Below are 22,549 nucleotides of genomic sequence, written 5' to 3'. Positions count from 1 at the left end.
ATTGTATTTGCGGCCTCTTCATCATATTAGTAAAGCAATGAGTACAGCATGATCTTCCCAGGAGACAGCCACTCACAAGGCCAATTTCCTTAGGAAGAGACTTTCATATTGCACCAGCTTGGAACTAATGTGTCTCGGGAAATCAACTGTCAGATCAATGACATTTGCAACCAGAAAATATTTGGAGAAAACAGCAGAGTACAGCCTGCAGTTGAGACTGGCATGATCCTTACTTGTCACTTGGAAGCTGCTGTCACTCAGAACCTTCGAGGTTTTCCAAAGGGTCAGTTTGGAGATGCTATTCACATTCCTTGGCAAGACACAAAGAAGCTTCATTGTAAGACTTCATGGTTGTTTCCTGGGAAGCTTGTTGTATCATCACTGACCTGAAAAAAGCAAATGACGTTTACTAAGCTCCTTCTGTGTTCCAGGCTTGATGGCTTGAGTGGTATATACAGAAATAAGCAATATTTATGGAAGTTCACAAAGGAATTCAAATTCTGACTCTGAAGCTTCCTAAAACAGTTTAATTTGGTGAGTCTCAATTTTCAAACCTGCATAATAGGAATAATAATACCTACTTTCCAAAAGCATTTCAATCATTGAAGAGAAAGTATGTAAAGTGACCAGCGTAGTACATGGCACATAGTAGGTGCTCACTAAATAGTCCCTGCTATGACTGAAAATACCTCTTTTTAATTGAACTTAACCAATAGTCATTAAAGAACTTAATGCTCATCCTCAACTGAACCACTTGGGAATTAAGGAGTTCACGCAACAATCTAGATTGACCTCCATAACCCTTCCATCCAAATATAAAAGGCATCTCATTTTGCTTTTGAAGTAACAGAAAGAAATTTTCAACTTCTCTTCTATATGTTTTTCTTGTTTTTCCTTTTTTTTTTTTTTTTTGGAGTTTTTTTAGGAGTATCCGAAATTCTAGCAGTTTCAGATAAAAATTAAAAAGTCAATAAAAAAGGAAGAAAACACAAAAAGCTTGGAAGAATGAGAAGTATTTAACAACTCATAATGCTGGGGTTCCTTCTGAATCAGGTAGGACTAGGATTGAATTCTAGATTGGGCACTTATCAACCACGTGACTTTGGGGAAATAACATAACTTCTCGGAGTCATGGTCTACCCTATGCAAAATGGAAATGCCATCTGCCTCAAAGAGTTAAGGTGAACCTTAAAATAAGATGATAAGGTTAAATAAAATGATAAATTTTTAATGAATGTTGGTTCTTATCCCCTCCTTTTCATCACCCATCATTATAAGGCTCAAATTTATTTGTTAAATGTGGGCTAGGCACCGTGGTGGACACAAGGAATATAGTGGTAAACATGACCAACCAGGTCACTGTTTTCACATTTCAGACCATGTGTTTTCACATTTCTATTCTCTGGAGGAGAATAGAAAAATTACTAAGTCAGTTCCACAAATCAATGGGAAAGTACACTTGTGAGAAGCACTGGGAAGAAATAATATAACATGCTAATGAGAATTTTCTAAGAGGACTTGGCTGAAGTGTTGAGAAAGGCCTCCCAGAAGATCTCCCTTGCCCATTCTGGGTTCTAAGCATATTTGCCAATGCTGAGAGGCTGGAAAATGTCTCTGAGAGAATAAGCACAGGGCCAGATCATGCCGAGCCTCACAGGGTGAATGACAGGGCCTCCACATCGCACAACCACAGGAGACACCAATTACACTGAACACACAGCCCTGATGCAAGACCAGCAGCCCAGGTAGGCAATATGCAGAAAGAGAAACCACAAAGGACCAGAAGCATAAATAAAATACAAAGGTTGTATAAGAGAAAGTGTTCAGAAGAAAAACAAAAGTCATGGAACTTTCAAGTGCAGCCGTGATGGAGTAACTGAGGCAGACAATATTCCCAACAAGTATTACTGGAAAAGCTGGATAAAATACAAACATCCAAAAATTCTATTTGAGGGACTTTCCTGATAGTTCAATGGTTAAGACTCGATGCTGTAAATGCAGGGGTGCTGGGTTCCATCCCTGGTCAGGAAACTAGATCCCACATGCTGCAATTAAAAGATCCCACATGTGGCAACAAATATCTTGTGTGCCACAACTAAGACCTGGTGGAGCCAAATAAATAAATTTTTTTCAGGAACTTCTGAGAACCCCAAGCAGGAAAACTACAAAGAAAATCACAGCTAAGCATATCACAGTATAATAAAAATATAAAAAATTTTCCTCATCTGAGAACAAATGAAATAGTAAAGGTTTTAAGAGATTGTCTTTTAATTTACCATTAACAACATGCTTGCAATAATATTTTTTAATTAAAAAAAAACAAAAATTTTTTCAAAAGCATCAGAAAAAAAGAAAAGACATTAACTGCAAGAAAGCGATAGAATGAGAATTGACTTTTCAACAGAGATGATGGAAACAAAAAGACAGGAACTTATGTCCAAGTTAGAATTCTATAATACTGAAAATATTCTTCAAATACAAAAATGAAATAAAGAGGACTTTCCTGGAAGTCCAGTGGTTAAGACTCTGTGCTCCCAATGCAGGGGGCACAGGATCTAGCCCTGGTCTGGGAATTAAGATCCTGCATACCACACAATGTAGCTAATAAAAAGTAAAACAAAGATATTTTTAAACAAAATAAAACTCAGGGGATCGAACTAAATTAAATACCAAAGGGGACTATTTAGGCAAAAGGAAAATGATCCTAGACAGAAATGCAGAGAAGATTGAAGAGTCACAGGAAAAGTAGTGAGTAAATCTAAATGAATATTGAAAACAATAACAATAATTTTCTATGGGGTTTTAAATATATGTAGGTTTAAATGAATCAACATTAAAAACAAAAGGCTAAAGAAAGATAAATTACAATGTAATAGGCCCGAGAATGTCTGAGAAATTGTAAAAATACTGATTTATATTAGACTCAAATAAACAAAGGAGATATGTTTTAATTTTCAGAGTAATTACTAAAAGGAGATATAACTAACAAATTAATAAAAGAGAAACTGGTTTCACTAAAAAGAAGTTGATTGGTTCAAATTAAGGCAGGAAAGGAGGGGGGAAGAAAACAAATAGAAAAAATAGTAATACTGTAGTTATAAAACCAAGTCAGTAATTAATTACATATAAATGGATTAAACACTCCAATAATAGACCTAGCTTGTCAGAGTGCATTAAAATAAAACAGCTATATGCTGCTTATACTCCATATATATGCTGCTTATACTCCATAACATAAGGACACAGAAAGATGAAACTAAAAGAATTAAAAAAAAAAAACCACTAACCAAAAAAAAAAAAAAAAAAAAAAAAAAGGTGGTATGGTTATATCAATACTAATATTAAGCTATTAAGTCAAGTAATCCTAAAGTTGAGATGAATAACTAAGAATAAAGAGAAAATTTTCAATAAAAAGATTAATTCAAGGTGATTATATTGTTATACATACAAATATTGGATCACTATGCTGAGCACCAGAAACTAACATAGTGTTGAAGATCAATTATAATTCAATTAAATATTTTAATTAAATTTTTTAAAAATTTATTTAAAATAAATGAAAACAATCTGAGTTTTTTAAACTTAGTATAGTGCTGAATTTCTTAGCTGTCAGAGGTTTTCTAGCTTAATTCCACAGTGGTCAAAAACCCTTGATGAAAAAAAAAAAAACCTTGATGAATAATTGCAAATCATTCTATATGTTGACCATTCTATTTCTTGAAATCATTTTATGATTGAACACTCTATATGCTTTTGAAAATAATATGTATCATTTCATTGTTTGGTATCATGTCCTATAACAAAGAGATTTCAAAAGGTTAATTCACCAGGAAGATACAAATTTTATATTCATATGCACATAATACCATACTTTCAAAATACTCAAATCAAAAAACTAAAAAGAAGACTAGATAAATCCACAATATAGTGGAATATTTTAACAAGCCCTCTCAGTAGCTAATAAAACAAGCAGACAAAAAAGTGATAGGAGTATAAAGATTTAAGCAACACAGTAAGTTTAATTTGTTTGCTATTAGAATGTTTAACAATAGATTGGAATCCACTGCACTGAGGATAGCTGTATATGTACAAATTTTTTCAAGTGCACATGGGACCCATATATGATCTAAAATGGGTCATAAAATAAGTTTTTAAAAATCTCAAGAATTAATGCTAAACAATATATATTCTAATTATAATGCATTTATGCTAGAAATCAATAATGATAATTTTAAAATCTTTTAAAACCTGCCTGGAAACTAAGAAAAAAATCACAAGGGAAAGTAGGAATATATTCAAATGAATGATAATAAAAATACAGCATATCAAAAAGTATGGTAAGAGGCTAAAGCTCTGGTAAGGCAAAAACTACCAGCTTTTTCTCTTTTTCTTTTTTGGCCATGCCTTGTGGCATGCAGGATGTTAGTTCCCAGACCAGAGACTGAATCTATGCCCCCTGCAGTGTGGAAGCGTGGAGTCTTACCCACTGGAGAACTTTAAACAGACATATTAGAAAATAAGACAGGATGGAATCCAATGATATAAACATCCATCTCAAGAAGTTAGAAAAAAAACAGCGAATCAAACTCAAAGAAAGCAGAAGGAAGAAAATAACAAAAAGCAAAAGATCAATGAACAGAAAACAAAATTACAATAAAGAAAATCAACAAAGTCCAAAATTGTTTCTTCAAAAAGGTTAATAAAATTGATAAGTGCCAAGCAAGACCCTATGGGCATTGAAAAGATAACAGTAGAATATTATAAACAACTTAATGCCACTGCAATTTGACAATTTAAGTGAATTAGAAAAACACACCTTACCAAAACTGACAGAAGAAGAAATAAAACATCCGTATACTTCTATATCTATTAAGAAATTGAATCTGTAATTAACATTCCCACAAAGAAATCTCTAGGCCCAGATATTGAATCCTTCTAAGCATTTAAACAAGACAATACTGACTTTCCACAGCCTCTACTAGGAAATATAAAAAAATGAAATATTTCTCAATTCATTTTTTAAGGTCAACATAACCTTAATACAAATATTCAGGTACCAAAACCTGACAAAGAAATTAGAAGAAGAAAAAAATACAATTCAAACTCTCTCTGACCCAGATGCAAAACTCCCAAACAAAATATTATCAAATCAAATGCAGTTATACATAAAAAGGATGCTATATCATTATTGAATTTGGTTTATTCCAAGAGTAAAAAGTGGATTTCACATTTGAAAAGAAATCACTATAATGCTCCATGCTAAGGGAACAAAGATCAAAAGAGAACACAGAATCATCTCAGCAGATAAATAAAAGTATTTGAAAAAGTCAAATAACCATTTAATCTTAGCAAACTAGGGTACTTTCGACAAAGGGTAACTACAAAAAAACTAGCCCCAACATCACATGTAATGGTGAAATACTGAGGATTTTCTCTATGAGGTTGGGAATGAGTGAGGGATACTCATTACACCACTTTCTACCCCACCATATCATAAGTCTTGCAAACCAGCTCTTCAGTCCATGCCTCTGGCAACATCCTCCTTGCCAGCGATAGGCCACTCCTACAGGTTGGGTGTAGCCCACATCTTCCGGTTTCTACATCAGTAGTGGACTGCATATTTCTATGGTGCCCACACCTTCCCCAAAGAGCTCTGAATCTCAGCCTATGCAATGAGGATAGTGTACCCTTCTAAGTTTCAGAGTATCTTTACTTATTCACTGTATCTCTACCCCAGAGGTATTAACAACTTTCTGTAGTTGCTCCTGCTGTAATCCTTATAGTCATCTTCTGCACTTTTGAATAATGATCCACCTTTTTACTAGCTAACCAATTTTTATATTAAAATTTCCCTAAATTACTGGTCCAGCTTCTGTCTCTTCATTGGACCCTGACTGATACAAGACCTAAACAAATACAGAAAAAAATAATGTTCAAGGAGGGGAAGACTTAACATTTTAAAGAAGCCATTCTCCTTAAGTTGAGCTATAGATTTTAATAAATCCTTAATCAACGTCCCAGCAGGTTTCTTTTTGTTGGAACTGATACATTAATTCTATAATTTATATGGAAATAAAAAGAGCCAAGAATATCCAAGATAATCTTTTTTTAATCCAAGATAATCTTGATGATGAACTAAGTTGGAAGATTTATATTTCCAGATATTAAAAAATGTGATGAAGTTACAGTAATTAAGAGAGTGGGGTAATGGTGCAAGGTTAGATGAATAGATCAGTAGACGAGAATAAAGTCCGGAAACAGAGCTATTAATATATAGTTACTTAATTTATGACCAAGTGACCACTGTAGTGTGGCAGAGAAAGATACGATTTTTCAAAACTGGGGCTCAGTCAATGGAAATCCACATGGAAAAAAGAAAGTATCTTGCTTCACACTATACATAAAATCGATTCAAGGGGATTGACCTTAAACATAAGGATACAAAAATAAATAAATAAATAAAGCTTCTGAAAGACAAATATAGAATAAGCAAAGATATTTTTCAATAGGACCTATAAAATACTCACTAATTGAAACAATTGATAGGACTTCATTAAAATTGAGGACTTCTATTATTAAATTCATCCATAAGATACTAAGGAACTGCCAAACTGTTTTCTACAATATTTGCACCATTTTATATCCCTGCCAGCAATGTAAGAGGGTTCCAGTTTCTCAACATCCTCTCCAACACTTGTTACTTTTCTTTCTTATTTTTAAAATATGACCATACTAATGGACATGAAGTGGTATATCATTGTGGTTTTGATTTTTCTAATTTTTCTAATGATTCATATTAAAAAGCAGAGACATTACTTTGCCAACAAAGGTCCGTCTAGTCAAGGCTATGGTTTTTCCAGTAGTCATGTATGGATGTGAGAGTTGGACTATAAAGAAAGCTTAAGCGCCAAAGAATTGATGCTTTTGAACTGTGGTGTTGGAGAAGACTCTTGAGAGTCCCTTGGACAGCAAGGAGATCCAACCAGTCCATCCTAAAGGAGATCAGTCCTGGGTGTTCATTGGAGGGCCTGATGTTGAAGCTGAAACTCCAATGCTTTTGGCCACCTGATGCAAAGAGCTGACTCATTTGAAAAGACCCTGATGCTGGGAAAGATTGAGAGCAGGAGGAGAAGGGGACAACAGAGGATGAGATGGTTGGATGGCATCACCTACACAATGGACATGGGTTTGGGTGGACTCTGGGAGTTGGTGATGGACAGGGAGGCCTGGCGTGCTGCGGTTCATGGGGTTGCAGAGTCAGACACAACTGAATGACTGAACTGAACTGAACTGAATGATTCATAAAAACAAATAAAATACTAATATATACTACAACTTAGATAAACCTTGAAAGCAGCGAGCTAAGTGAAAGAAGCCAGGCACAATAGGCCACATATTGTACGACTCCCTTTACATGAAATGTCCAAAATAGGCAATTCTATAGAGAGAGCAAGGGAATTCCAGAAAAACACCTACTTCTGCTTCATTGACTACACTAAGGCTTTGACGGTGTGGATCAGAACAAACTGTGAAGAATTCTAAAAGAGAAAGGAGTAAGAGACCACCTTACTTGTCTTCTAAGAGACCTGTATGTGGTTCAAGAAGCAACAGTTAGAACTGGACATGAAGCAACGTACTGATTAAAAATTGGGAAAGAAGTACAAGGCTGTATACTCTCACCTTGCTTATTTAATGTCTACGCAGAGTACATCATGCAAAACGCCAGGCTAGATGAATTACAAACTGAAGTCAAGACTGCTGGGAGAAATACCAACAACCTCAGGTATGAACTGTGCTATTGGAAAAGACTCTTGAGAGTCCCTTGGGTGGCAAGGAGATCAAACCAGTCAATCCTAAAGGAAACCAGCCCTGAATATTCATTGGGAGGACTAATACTGAAGCTTAAACTCCCATATTTTGGCCACCTGATGTGAAGAACTGACTTGTGGGAAAAGACCCTGATGCTGGGAAAGGTTGAAGGCAGGAGGAGAAGGGGATGACAGAGGATGAGATGGTTGGATGACATCACTAACTCGATGGACATGAGTTTGAATAAACTCTGGGAGATGGTTGAGGATAAAGGAGCCTGGCACGCTGCAGCCCATGGGGTCCCAAAGAGTTGGACATCACAACCAACAAGAAATATGAGCTCACTGTTCAGTCAATTTTGTCTGCTTGCTCTCACTTGATATTCATTGTCTGTAGAACCCTTAAAGATATTTTGGTTATTTTACTCCTTAGTAAATTACATGTGTTTATTCCTCTATAATAAATCAGTTTGCAAATGAACAAAGGGATTTTAAAAAAATATAGGTCTTGCCTTTAAGAGAATTTTGTTAAGTGTCCATCAATGTTTTAAATAATTGAAAATAGTTTTAAAATAATATTAACCAAAAATATGTATGACAAAACCACTTCAGTTCAGTTCAGTTCAGTTGCTCAGTCATGTCCGACTCTTTGAGACTCCATGAATCGCAGCATGCCAGGCCTCCCTGTCCATCACCAACTCTCGGAGTTTACCCAAACTCATGTCCATTGAGTCGGTGATGCCATCCAACCATCTCATCCTCTGTCATCCCCTTCTCCTCCTGTCCTCAATCTTTCCCAGTATGAGGGTCTTTTCAAATGAGTCAGCTCTTCCATTCAGGTGGCCAAAGTATTGGAGTTTCAGCTTCAATATCAGTTCTTCCAATGAACATCCAGGACTGATCTCCTTTAGGATGGACTGGTTGGATCTCCTTGCAGTCCAAGGGACTCTCAAGAGTCTTCTCCAACACCACAGTTCAAAAGCATCAATTCTTCGGCACTCAGCTTTCTTTATAGTCCAACTCTCACATCCATACATGACTACTGGAAAAACCATAGCCTTGATTAGATAGACCTTTGTTGGCAAAGTAATGTCTCTTCTTTTTAATATGCTGTCTAGATTGGTTATAACTTTCCTTCCAAGGAGTGAGTGAAGTCGCTCAGTCATGTCCAACTCTTTGCAACCCCATGGACTGTAGCCTACCAGGCTCCTCCATCCATAGAATTTTCCAGGCAAGAGAGTGCTGGAGTGGGTTGCCATTTCCTTCTCCAGGGGATCTTCCCGACCCAGGGATCGAACCCAGGTGCCCCGCACTGCAGGCAGATGCTTTACCCTCTGAGCCACCAGGGAAGCCACAAGGAGTAAGCGTCTTTTAATTTCATGGCTGCAGTCACCATCTGCAGTGATTTTGGAGCCCCCAAAAATAAAGTCAGCCACTGTTTCCCCATCTATTTGCCATGAACTGATGGGACTGGATGCCATGATCTTAGTTTTCTGAATGTTGAGCTTTAAGCCAACTCTTTCACTCTCCTCTTTCACTTTCATCAAGAGGCTGTTTAGTTCCTCTTCACTTTCTGCCAAAAAACCATTTAGTGGTGGTCAATCCGGAAAAAAAAAAAAGATTTTAAATAATACAGTGGGACTTCCCTGGTGGTACAGTGGATAGGAATCTATCTGCCAAATGCAGAGGACAGGGGGTCAATCCTGGTCTAAGAAGATTCCAGGTACCTCGGGCAACTAAAGCCCCTGAGCTCCCACTCCAGAACCCGAAAGCCGCAACTATTGAGCCTTTGTGCTGCAACTGCTGAAGCCCTGTGTGCCTAGAGTCTGTGCTCCACAACAAGAGAAGCCACCACAATGAGAAGCCCATGCACTGCAAGGAAGAGTAGCCCCTGCTCACCGCAACTAGGGAAAGCCCACACATAGCAGCGAAGACCAAGGACAACCAAAAATAAATTATTTTTAAAAAAATCATAAGGTGGCACTTAATTGACCTGTAATAACTTGCTTGTCAGATCCAAATTAAATCATTATCTGAGGCTCTTATCTGGAGCTCTTTTTTTTTTTTTTTTTTAAGTAGAGTTCCTAAAGACTAGCAGGAAAAAATATTAGTAAAGTCCAAGAAACAGCAATGAGAATTGGATACTGAGCCCATTGTTGAAGAAGCCTAAAAGCTTTTGCATGACTCACATGCCCAGTCTGGTTTAATGAAAACTTACTGAGCACTTTTTATGTACTAGGCATTGTGGTGAATGCTGGAAGCACAGCATGAAGTAAGGAAACAGGTGTCTCCTCTCCTGGACCACACAGTCTAGCCACTGGCACTACCCAACAGAAAGAGAATACTACCCACATCTGTAATTTTAAATTTTCCACTGGCCACCTTAAAGAATCAAGAAGAAATAGTCGAACTTCATTTCAATGTATATGTATGGCTCAATCCCTTCACTGTTCACTTGAAACTATCACAGCATTGTTTGTTAATCAGCTATACCCCAATACAAAGTAAAAGGTTCAAAATAATTTAAAAAAGAATACTGGAGTGGGTAACCTATCCCTTCTCCAGCAGATCTTCCCAACCCAGGAACTGAACCACGGTCTCCCAAATTGCAGGTGGATTCTTTACCAACTGAGCTATCAGGGAAGCCCAAAAAATGTCTTTAAAAAATAATAATTTATTTCATTTACCCCACTATATCCCAATTGTAATTCCAACAAGTTACAATATAAAGAATTATAAATGAGGTATTTCACAGTCTTTTCTTCATGCTAAATCTTTGAAAACCAGTGTGTAATTTACAAGTAAGGCACATCTCAGGTCAGACTGACCACATTTCATGAGTTCAACAGCACATGAAACGTGACTAGTGGCTACCGTGTTAGTGCAGTTCTAGGTGTATTACCAAATCATTTTTGTTTTTTTCCTATTTCATCCTATTTTCTCTAGTGTTCTCAGTATGTCTTTTGGACCTCACTTTGAGTTAGAATTAACATGGAAAATAGGGCCTAGGGTATGAAAAAGTCCATACCATCATCAAAACTTTTTAAGAAAAATCCTTTTTAGCAGTATTGTCACATAATATACTCATTTAATTGCCCTATATTTGGTATCTGGTTAGCTGCTTCATTTTTAGTACCAGGCACACAACAGGTGTGTAAAAAAAAAAAAAATGCTTCTTGAATGGGTACTGGCCTAGTAAGTGTTATGAGTTCCCAAGTAGGAGGAATCTTTGGAGCTAGAAGGGACTGAGAAGTCTTCTTGAAAGGTTTATTTATTCATTCAACAAATATTTTTTTGAGCAGTCACCATGATGGGTTTGAAGAGGGTCCTGATATACCAACAGGACTGGAACAATATAAGTCATACTGACTAGTTGGTTCACCACGTTGACCCAGCCATTGCTTCATAGAATTCAGTCCTTTTTTAAGAACCTTAACAATTTTCACCAAAAACCAAGGCACTATTGTGTATCTTCTTAAACTGCCTCACATCATCTGAATTAGGAAAATTCTAACATGTGAACTCTAGCATATAACATAAATGTAAAACCACTCTCCCTTGTCAAACAGGCAACCACAAAAAAAGAAAAAAAACAAGAAAACATAACCAGTGCTGCTTAATTTGCTAAAGGTACTGTTGTCTGCTAGAGACTCTCAGGCAATGGCCTTGTTTCTTTTCTTGTTCAAAGGTAGATTAGCCAACACTAGAGAGGTGTTAGAAATGTATTAGTACCAAATGAATACTGTCTCCCTGCCATAATCAGTAGGAAGACATCTGAAAAAAGAATAGCAATGTGATTCAACTGTATGCAATGTTCAGTGCTGCCTAAAGTCATCTTGTGCATAACCAGTGGTACATGTACCAGACTCTGTTCAAAGAACATGAGTGGCTTCCAGAAGGAGGCCAGGCAGGGGGCCTGTTTTATGAGTCAGTGAAAATGCCACACTTGCCTGTAAACCAGACTCTCGATGACATCCTGTTTCCAAAGATGGAACATCCTGTTTCCAAAGTAAGCACACTCTCCTCTCTTCCTCTGCAGTTGGAGGATATGCCAATGTTCACAGTGCAGAATATCCATAAACCATATTCCTAATGTGAAGTCTTGCTAGAGCTTGTTGTTTAAGGGAAGCAATACAGTGTGATGGTTTAAAGCTCAGGATTTAGAGTCAGATAGACACAGGCTGGCATCAGGCTCTGCATCTCTATGATGGCAGTCAAGTGACTTAACTTCATTGAGCCTGTGCACCTCCTGTGTAAAAGGGGAATAATAGCCCTTGCTTATAGAATTATTGTGGGAGGATTAAATAAGTTGGTATGCCTAAAGTACTTGGCACAGTCCTGACAGTTAAAAAATATTCCATGTTTCTTGCTGTTGTTGCAATTGCTGCTATTATTGAGATGGAAATTCTTTTGTATCAACCAGAGAAGCAAAACCAATAGGACACAGATAGATAGATTTGTTATTGTTGTTGTTTAGTCACTAAGTTGAGTCCAACTCTTTTGCGACCCCATTGGACCGTAGCCCACCAAGCTCTTCTGTCCATAGAGTTTCCCAGGCAAGAATACTGGAATGGGTTGTCATTTCCTTCTCCATGGGATCTTCCTGACCCAGGGATCAAACCCATATCTCCTGCATTTGCAGGTGGATTTTTTACCACTGAGCCACCAGGGAAGCCCCAGATAGATGAATAGATACATACAAATATATATACACACATAAATACATACATTTTCATATATTTAAAACACATTTTACATATAACATTTTAAATATATATTCTATATCTCTATGTAGCTACATATAAATATATGCAAAACAAAAGGAATTTGTTACAGTAAATCGACTTTATGCAACTGTGGGAGCTCATTAAACAGTCTTTGAAGCGCTGTTGTCTTCACATCTGATGCTGCAGCTTGACTGACGTCCTTGGGACAGGCAGTTGAAAAGGAAAGGGGGATGCAAGGTGGGGAGAATGTGCTGGAACACCATAAAATGCATGACCATTCCCGCTGTCCCTGTTATTAGTGCTCTGACTGTTCTGAGGAAGCTGGGCCCTTAGGCACAGGCTGCACATAGATGCACACCCAGCCTGAGAGTCAGAGGTACTGAAAGCAGAGCCATCGCAGGCCCCACCACTGCTCACCATGTCCCCAAGATGATCAAGCAGATTAGCAAGAACACGCGTGAGCTACAAATTGGCTGCTGTTCCCCTGTGCCCTCCAGATCTCCCAAGAACTGCCCTGGTGGCTCACCCTAATTGGGAACACACAAGAAAATGATTGTGGGGATTGCAGTTCATACGAGCCACACTGATGGGATGCATTACAAGGCCACCCTGCTGTCCCAAAACAAAAGAATTCCTGTGAATGAATTTTCATGCTAGAAGGGAGTTTTCACAGGGGAGTGCCAAGGAATGTTACTTGCACTGCTGTGGAACACTGTTTACGGGCATAACTGACAAGAATCTTTCTCTCCCTCTCCTCTCTCTGTCATGTATCATTCATGAATCTCTATGCACTGACATGGAAAGATCTCTGAGACCCCTTGTTAAGTGAAAACAGCTTGTCATAAAGCAATATGCATAAGAAAATCCCCCAGAGGTTAAACATACACATGCACACATACACACACCAAAAAACAAAGCTGTGTACGTGTACTTAGTGTCTGTAAGTTCACAGAAAATGAAAGGTCCAGGATATACATATGTGACTTACAGTGTTCATTTCTGGACAGGAGGGGAAAATTGGGTTGGCGGTGAAGGGGACCTTTCCCTTTCCCAAATGATTGATCCACAAACATTTTATTTGGACTAAACAGGTTGGGTTACTTTTTAAATTAGTTTACAACATTTAGAAATTATAAGACTTCACATAAAAATCTCCATTTCTGGATTTTTTCTAAAATTAAAACTTCTGGGATTTCCCTGATGATCTAGTGGTTAAGAATCTGCCTGCCAATGCAGGGGACAGAGGGTTTGACCCTTGGTCTGGGAATATTCAACATGCCTTGGAACTACGAAGCCTATGCATCACTACTGAGCCCACGTGCCACAACTACTGAAGCCCGAGCACCTAGAGCCCATGCTTCACAAGAGAAGTCACAGAAATGAGAAGCCCGTGCACCACAACAAAGAGCAGACCCCCCCACCACCACTCTGCCTGCCACGACTAGAGAAAGCCCATGCTCAGCAACGAAGACCCAGCACGGCCAATCAGTAAATAAACGAAAGATCTGATCTCTGTTGGCTCACTGTCCATTATCCAAATACATGCAACATTTTTTCAAAATAAAATGTCAAGTTCTGGTAATACTAGGCCCCTCCCATATGACAACACTGGGCTGGAGCTGAGCTGATACGCTGGACAGAGCTCCAGGTCCCCACGGTGGCCAAAATTCGCTGCCTGACCCATTGCCCTCCCATCTCTTGTTACCAGAACCCTGATTTCGTCCATCTGTTGAGCAGTCATGGGCACCAGGAGAGCTTCTCCAGTCCTGGATGCAGGTGTAAATCTTGACTGCCTACATTAATTGCAGAGGGCACATGTCCCTGGCTAGGGACTTAGCTCAGGTTTAGACATGTGATATAATCCCGGCCAACAGGCTTGGGTGTGGAGCTTCTGGGAAATATTTCCCTTACTGATTATAAAAAATAAATAAATCAATGGAGGAAGGAGACTTCACTGGCAGTCCCGTGGTTAAGACTCCACGCTTCCAATGCAGGGTGCACAGGTTCAATTACTAGTCAGGAACTAAGAGCCTACATGCCACATGGTGTAGCCAAAAAATAAATTTTTTTTAAAAAAAAAGGAATGGAATGGCATATTCATTCACTGGAATGGCAACGTGAGGAAAAGCTGATTTTTTTTCTTGCTGCTGAATTAGCTATTCTGGAACTACCTCCCTCCAGAGTTCTCATGATGCAACATAATTTTTTCCCGACATTTGAACCTCTCCTGGTATGACTTTCTTTTAGTCATAAGCCAAAACACCCTAACTGATATAAACTTAGTCTCAACCTCACTTAAATCACTGGGCATACAACTCATGTCCCTCCAGACATGTCACCAACATCCTCATCTTTGTGTTCTTATTCTACTTTAAATATCCTTCCCTCCAGGCCCCCATCTCAGATTCCTGGCTGGCAGGTTCTTGGTCACCCCTAAAAGCCCAGGTTAATTACCACTCTTTCTCCTATAGCTTCTTCAATCTTTGACTTCAGATGAACTTAATTTCTCCTCTTCCATGTTCCCATAAACAACTCCCCAAGCCTCCATTTTAGCTCTTTCTTCCTGGAACTTCATTTGTGAGCCTATCTTCCCACATGTATGCTACATACACACAAACTGTATCCTAGTTCCTAGAGTCCCAGGGATCTCTGATTTTCCAGCAGGGGTTTGCAGAAGTCAATCAGTGTCTTGGTCATTGTCCATGACCTCCAGCCTCCCCACCTGTTAAAGAATCCTGAGGAGAATTCAGTCTCGAGACAGAAAGAGGGATTCAAGGACCTTTTGAGCCTCCTTCTAGGGCTGTGACAATTTTAAGACTCCCAGGTCACAGGAAGCAGAGTAATAGAAAACTATCTGAAGATTGTTTGCTAATGATCCAGAGAGCTACATTCACTTATTTAATCACTTATCTCTATAGTGATTTACTGTGCATTTACTACTCTGTGCCAGGCATTGTGCTAAGCATTAGGATTATCATGGTAAACAAGACAATTGGCCAAGCCTTCATGAAACTCAACCACTGATCGGAAAGAGAGATCCCAAAAAACCATGTGATAAACACTATGAAAAGCTAGGAGCATATACCCAGAAGTGGAATTGCTAGATCATAAGGTAGTTCTATTCTTAATTTTCTGAGGAACCTCTATACTGTTTTCCACAGTGGTTGTACCAATTCACATTCCCACCAACAGTGCACAAAGAAATGTTCCTTTTCATCCACATCCTCCCCAATACTTGTTATCCTTGTCTTTATAATAACAATCATCTTAACAGGTATGAGGTGTTATCTCATTGTGGTTTTGATTTGCATTTCCCTGATGATTAGTGACGCTGAGCAGCATTTCATATATTTGTTGGCCATTTTTATGTCTTCTTTTGATAAACACCTATTCAGGTCCCTTGGCCATTTTTTTAATTGGACTATTTGGGGTTTTGCTACTGAGTTGTATGAGTTCCTAAAATATTGTGAAATACTAACACGTTACCCAATACATGGTTGGCAAATAGTTTCTCCCATTCTGTAGGTTGCCTTTCACTCTTTCACTCTGCTGACTATTTCCTTTGCTGTGCAGGAGTTTCTTAGTTTAATGCAATCTCACTTGTCTATTTTGGTTTTTGTTGCCTGAGCTTCTGGTATCACATCCAAAATATAATTGCTTGTAGTGATTATTTCACAATGTACCATATAACAGAACATCAAGTCGTAGGGAATTTCCTGGCAGTCCAATGGTTAAGACTCTGCTCTTTCACTGCCGAGGACATGGGTTAAATCCCTGGTGGGGAAACTAAAATCCCCCAAGCTGTGAGGCACAATCAAAAAAAAAAAAACCCTCATCAAGTTGTATACCTAAATATATACAATTTCTATTTGTCAACTATATGTCAATAAAGTTGGAGGGGAAAGAAGCTATGGGGACCATGAGCACAAATAGAGATGCCTAGCCCAAGCATAAGAAGTCAAGAGATTGCTCACAAAGGGATACTCTACGAGATAATACTCAAAGGTTGTAGAAAGGACCTTAGGAAGTATTCCAGATAGAAGGAAGAGAGTGTGCAAAGCACAGCAGTGAGAGAGCATAAGAAGCTTTAAAAAGTTCGGTTTAACTAGACACAGAGCTCAAAGGTGGCTGGGAAGGTAGCAGAAAGTCACATTGCAAAGCCTAAGGTGAGGTCATAGTAAAGTATTCCGTATTCATCCTGAAGGCAATGGGGAGCCATTTAAAGATCCAGGCAGGAGAGTGGTACCGATTTTCCTGTTAGTGCTCTCTAATTTGGTGTGGGGATAAGCTTTGGTTAGCCTGGAGGAAGGAATGGAAGAGGATGGTGGTGAAGAATTTGAAGGTGGAAAGAACAGAAGCCCACAGCACATCCACCAGAATTTAGAACACTGCCAAAACAGTTGTAAGTCACTTCCCCTATCTGGGCAGACACATAAGCACAAACAAGATTCTACACTCTAACGATAGTCTTACTCAAAGAAAATTTCAAGAACCTTGCCACATGTTCTAAGGGTCAGTTAGAATTATTGTACTTGGTCAAATACATTTAGAAATACTGGGTTAGCCAAAATGAAGCAGATATCTTTACTGCAGGCCATCTGAAAACCTTTGATATGTGACTGTGAATTTGCTAAAAAGAAGATACAATATGTGACATTTTTCACACGTAGTTGAATATGAACTGCTTCTCCTTCAGTCTTTTCCACCTCAGGAGATGGTGCCTTAATCCATTCAGATCAAAATTCCTCTTTTCCTCATCCAACACCGCAAGTCCTGTAGGCTCAACTTTCAAAATAGATGACAAATGCAACCACTTCTAGCCACCTTCATTGCAACTCTCTGGTTCAAACCACCATCATATCTCCCCTGGATCCTTTCAACACTTCATAAGTCAGCTCCAGGCTCCCACTCCTGCTCCCTACAGTCTACTCTACCCACAGCAACCAGAGTGATCCTTCTGAAATGTAAGTTGGATCATGTCATTTTCCTGCTTAAAACCACCCAACAGCTTCTTATCTCATTCAGATGAACATTCCGATGCTTTATTATGGCTCCTGAACACTGTGCGATCCGGCCCTGCCATCTTGCTGACCCTCTCTCTCTGCTTAAGCCACTGGGAGCCATATTCCCCGCTCCTGTTCCATGAATCTACCAAGTGCATTCCCATCTCAGGGTTCACTTGCTGGTGCCTCTGTGTGGCAGACTCTTTCTCCAGATCTACACAAGACTTGCTTCTTCTTATCATTCAGGTCACCATAGACAGAGGGAATTTACCTCATTTTTTACTGGGTCCTCATCATTTAGAGTAGTGCCAGGCATATGACAGGAGCTCAGAAAGTACTGAATTGAAAGAGTAAATTTATATTTGAATAGAATGGCACCCAACGACTCATGATTTCAGGAGCATATTTGGCTAGATAAATGTGATAAAATTTCTTTCCTCTTGCCATTTCCCAGGTAAGGAGAAAAAAGAATCCAAATAAATAAAAACAAGTCACCGTTCTTTCCTTTGATGTGCTGAAACTATTTCTTCACAACAGCTTCAGTTCATTTTACAGGGAGAAAAAACAACAGCCTGACTTCTGCAGGTTAATTCAAAGCTCCAATATTGGCTGACAAATGATGGATGCTACATAACAGGCCTTGTCTGGCTTGTGTCTTTGGCACAAAGCTCAATAAATATTGGCGGGAAGGGACAGGAAGGAAGGGAGAGCTCATCTATCAGTAAAAAGGTCTTGGTTATGGCTGTAAAGTCCACTCCTTGGTCCCAGTTGCTTCATGCCAACCCTCAGTAGATCAAATTGGTCGGTGCTAAAGGAAATCAACTCTGAACATTCATCGGAAGGACAGAAGCTGAAGCTGAAACTCCAATACTTTGGCCACCTGATTCGAACAGCCAACTCACTGGAAAAGACCCTAATGCTGGGAAAGATTAAAGGCAGGAGGAGAAGGGGACGACAGAGGATGAGATGGTTGGATGGCATCACCAACTCAATGAACATGAGTTTGAGCAAACTCCAGGAGATGGTGAAGGAGAGGGAAGCCTGGTGAGCTGCAGTCCATGGGGTAACAAAGGGTCAGACATGACTTATCGACTGGACAGCAATAACAACCCTCAGTATTTTCCAGGTGCCTGTGAAGATTCTAGTGCTAAGCCCAAAAGAACACAGAAGAAGACAAAGAGAAGATCCTCAAGGAACATACAAGTTGGATCAGGCATCAAGCAGAGGTTAGAAGCAAAATTCAAATCCCAACACAGTCTAATCTTAATCCAAGCACAGTCGTCTCTCTCCTGTGAATGATCTCTTGCTAGTTTGGAAGGTTTTGGGCAAATTATAATCTTTTTGAGCTTTGTTTGTTTGTCTGTAAGAGGAAAATATTAATCTTTGGCTCAAAAACTCATTGCAAGAATTCAATATGCACAAATATCACTGTGCTTAGCATAATTTGGCACATACTAAGTTTCAAAATGATCAGCTATTAACATTAATAACATTACGGATGTCCAAAGCCTCAGTTTCCACACCTTTAACATGGGGGTAGTGAGTTGTTCATTGGTTTTTTATGGGTATTAAGTAAGTAGTTCTCAATCTTTGCTACATCTTAGAATCACCTTTGTTTTTGTTCAGTCACTAAGTTGTGTCTGATTCTGCAACCCCATGGACCTACAGCATGCCAGGCTCTCTTGTCCTCCACTGTCTCCAGGAGTTTGATCAAATTCATGTCCGTTGAGTCAGTGATGCTATTTAACGATCTCATCCTCTGCCGCCCTCTTCTCCTTTTGCCTTCAATCTTTCCCAGCATCAGGGTCTTTTCCAATGAGATGGTTGTTCAGCTTCAGCAAAGCTCCTGATGCTAGGCTGCCACCCCCACCCCCATTACCCCTAATTGTATCATAATCTCTGAGGGTGGGGATCAGGCATCAGTATTGTTTAGCTCCCTATGCAATTACAGTGTGCAGCCAAATATGAGAACCAGGGGACTAAATTAGCAAAATCACATTTGTAAGCACATGGTAGACGTTAAATGTCTCTTTCTTCTACTCCTCCAATGACTCTGGGAGAATGAGTTCCTCACGAGATCTGAGATCTTTGCCACTTCTATGATTATATAAACAGAAATGACAAAGCTTTTAGAAATCAAATAAGATATAACTGCATAGACCAAGATAGGTTATGCAAATTATATTCAAATCAACAGCTAGTTATGCAAATACTCTTGTGGCCCTTCTAACTATGTTATAAGCCCAGATGAAGCCCCAGGAAGACTCTGGTGGAAATACACGCCTTAAATGACAGATACAAAGAGAGAAAGCTACTGTCTCAATAGCAGATGTTCACAAAACAAGGCAGCTCGCCTGAGTACAAAGAAAACAGTCTTGGGAAAGAGAAAAAAGGGTAGGTTTTGGTTCTAGTCAAATAGATGATCTTTAGTAATTGCATTAGTCGCTCAGTCGTGTCTGACACTTTGCAACCCCATGGACTGTAGCCCACCAGGCTCCTCTGTCCACAGGATTCTCCAGGCAAGAATACTGGAATGGGTTGCCATTTCTTTCTCCAGGGGATCTTCCTGACCCAGGGCTCGAACCCACGTCTCCTGTATTGCAGGCAGATTCTTTACCATCGGAGCTACAGGCAAGTCCGGATGATCTTTATTGGGGTTTAATGATCTTAAAACTAGACACTATCTCTTCCTGTTTCAAGAAACACATTTGCAAGGTCTGTTGCAGGGGGAAAGTAAATGAGCAATACCAATAATACAGGTGTTTTTACCTTGCTTTTCTTCTGTGGCTTTAGAGGCACTTTATAAATATTAGTTAATTAAGCCACCAACAGGTTTACAAAGAATATACTATCATCCTCATCCTTCAGATGGATGAAACCACCCTTATTGAAAGACAGGGCTAATCCATTATCCCAGGACTAGTCTTGGCAGTTCTCACAGCTGAATGGATATAGTTGGTGAGGGAGCTCACTTCCTCTGCATTCATTTATTCACAATCATTCATCCTGCAGGCATTCCTTGAGGGCCTACCATGGGAAATGGTGGGGTGGAGATAAAACCACCTACTAGGTTTAGTGGGGGAATACTAGACTCTGAAGACAAGGATCGTGTCTTAGTCTTACCTGCACACTTAAGATCTAGGGCAGTGCCAAGCACATAGTAAGTGTTCACTGCACGTGGGTTTAAAAATGAAATGAACAAAAATGAGTGAGACACAAGTCCTGCTAAACACACACAGTCTGAGGGAGGGTGGAAGGGAGGGACCCATGTTTCACGCCTTACTCCCCCCTCCCTTAATAATAACAACTGCTAGTTATCCTATGCCAGAGACAGGGATAAGTGCTTTAGACACAACAGCTCAATGAATCCTAAGAAAAACCCTAAAAGGCCAGAACTGTTAGTCCCATTGGAGAGAGGAAGGAATTGAAACCTAAAGAGGTATTGATGGAAGACAGTAGAGAATCATGATTTCAAACCATGGGCTCTAGAATCCCAGCTCTGCTCCAAATACTAAGCCCTGATACCAGTGACTGTGAACTTACTTGGAAATAGACTCTTTGCTTGGAAATAGTCTTTTAATTTAAAAAATTAAATTAAGGATCTCCAGATGACATCATCCTGGAGTTAGGCTATGACTGAAATCCTCGTGAGAGATCGCAGAAGGAGACTGGAGACACAGAGAGGAAGTCATGTGAAGAAGGGATGGAGCCTGGAGTGATGAGCCCCCCACCCGACCCTCACACCAAAGGCAAGGCAAGGAATACCAGAAATCATGAGAAGCTAGAGAGAGGCAGGGGATAGGTCCTCCCTCAGAGCCTCCAGGAAGAACAAACCCTAAGGACACCTCGATTTCATCCTGTGTGTGTGCTCAGTCATTCAGTTATATCTGACTCTTTGCAACTCTATGGACTGTAGCCCACCAGTCTCCTCTATCCATCGGATTTCTCCAGGCAAGAATACTAGAGTGGGTTGCCATTTCCTCCTCCAGGGGATCTTCCCAACCCGGAGATCGAACTCATATTACCTGCACCTCCTGCACTGGCAGGCAGATTCTTTACCACTGGGCCACATGGGAAGCCCCTCGATTTCAGACTTCTGGCCTAAACAACTGTGCAAGGATAAATTTCTGTTGTCCTCAGCCACCAAGTTTTTAGTAATGTGTTATTACAGTAGCCCTGAGAAACTAACAAAAATCCCTGCAAACTTCAACTCAAGCACCTTCTCCTTTCTTTTTCTTTCTTTTTAAAATTTTAATTATTACAAAATGCCTCTAGTCTATTAAAAGAAAAAAAGAAAAAACGACAGACACCAAGATAATGAGCACCATGGACTCATCACCCACCTTGGGAAATGAAGCTGTATATATACTAATGAAGCCCCAAAGGCACCTCCACCCAAGTCCACTCTCTCCCAACAGGAAATCAATCCCCTTAATTTGGAGTTAATCTTTCCCTTATGTACTTTTATACCTTTACTACATATGTATGAATTCCTAAATAACAAATTGAATTTTTTCACCTGTTTCTAAACAGTCTCTAAAATGGTGTCCTAGAACATGTATACTTCAACTTGAATTTTAACTCAACGTTGTTTTTGAGATACATGTTGATTCATGTGGTTCAAATTCACTTATTTTCACAGCTCTACTGTATGCATATATCACAAATGCACTGATACATTCTCATGTGGATAGGTCTTTAGGGTTGTTATTTTTGCTTTTGTTTTGCTTTTTCCAAAAAAATTTTTTGTTGTTGTTATTACAAACAATGCATCAGTGAGCCTTCCTACTTCCTTGTGTATAAGAGTTTCTCCAGGGTTCTGTTTCTCAAAGTGTGGCTGGAGACCCACCAGTGAATAATGAATTATTTCAGTGGCTTTGTGATCAACACGGCTATTTTTTTTTTTCTTTTTTTGGCAGAAGACAAAATATTAAAGTGCATCATATGGCAAGAATAAGTATTGCTTCATAAAACTTCTGCTTCAATTATAGAGAACTGTATACTGGGTTGC

General features: G+C 39.2%; 1 protein-coding gene across 1 annotated transcript in view; it reads right to left on the bottom strand.

The window, feature by feature from the left end:
- Positions 1 to 274: 274 nt before the first annotated feature.
- Positions 275 to 22,549, bottom strand: part of SUDS3 (SDS3 homolog, SIN3A corepressor complex component) — a 150,527-nt gene continuing 128,252 nt past the window's right edge. The window contains exon 13 of the mRNA XM_061141888.1: positions 275 to 386. Coding sequence (XP_060997871.1) covers positions 299 to 386 — 88 coding nt within the window. The 3' untranslated portion in view covers positions 275 to 298. The remainder of the gene's footprint in view (positions 387 to 22,549) is intronic.

Source organism: Dama dama, chromosome 5, assembly GCF_033118175.1.
Source record: "Dama dama isolate Ldn47 chromosome 5, ASM3311817v1, whole genome shotgun sequence".
Classification (NCBI taxonomy): Eukaryota; Metazoa; Chordata; class Mammalia; order Artiodactyla; family Cervidae; genus Dama; species Dama dama.
This window is presented reverse-complemented; position numbering and strand designations above follow the sequence as displayed.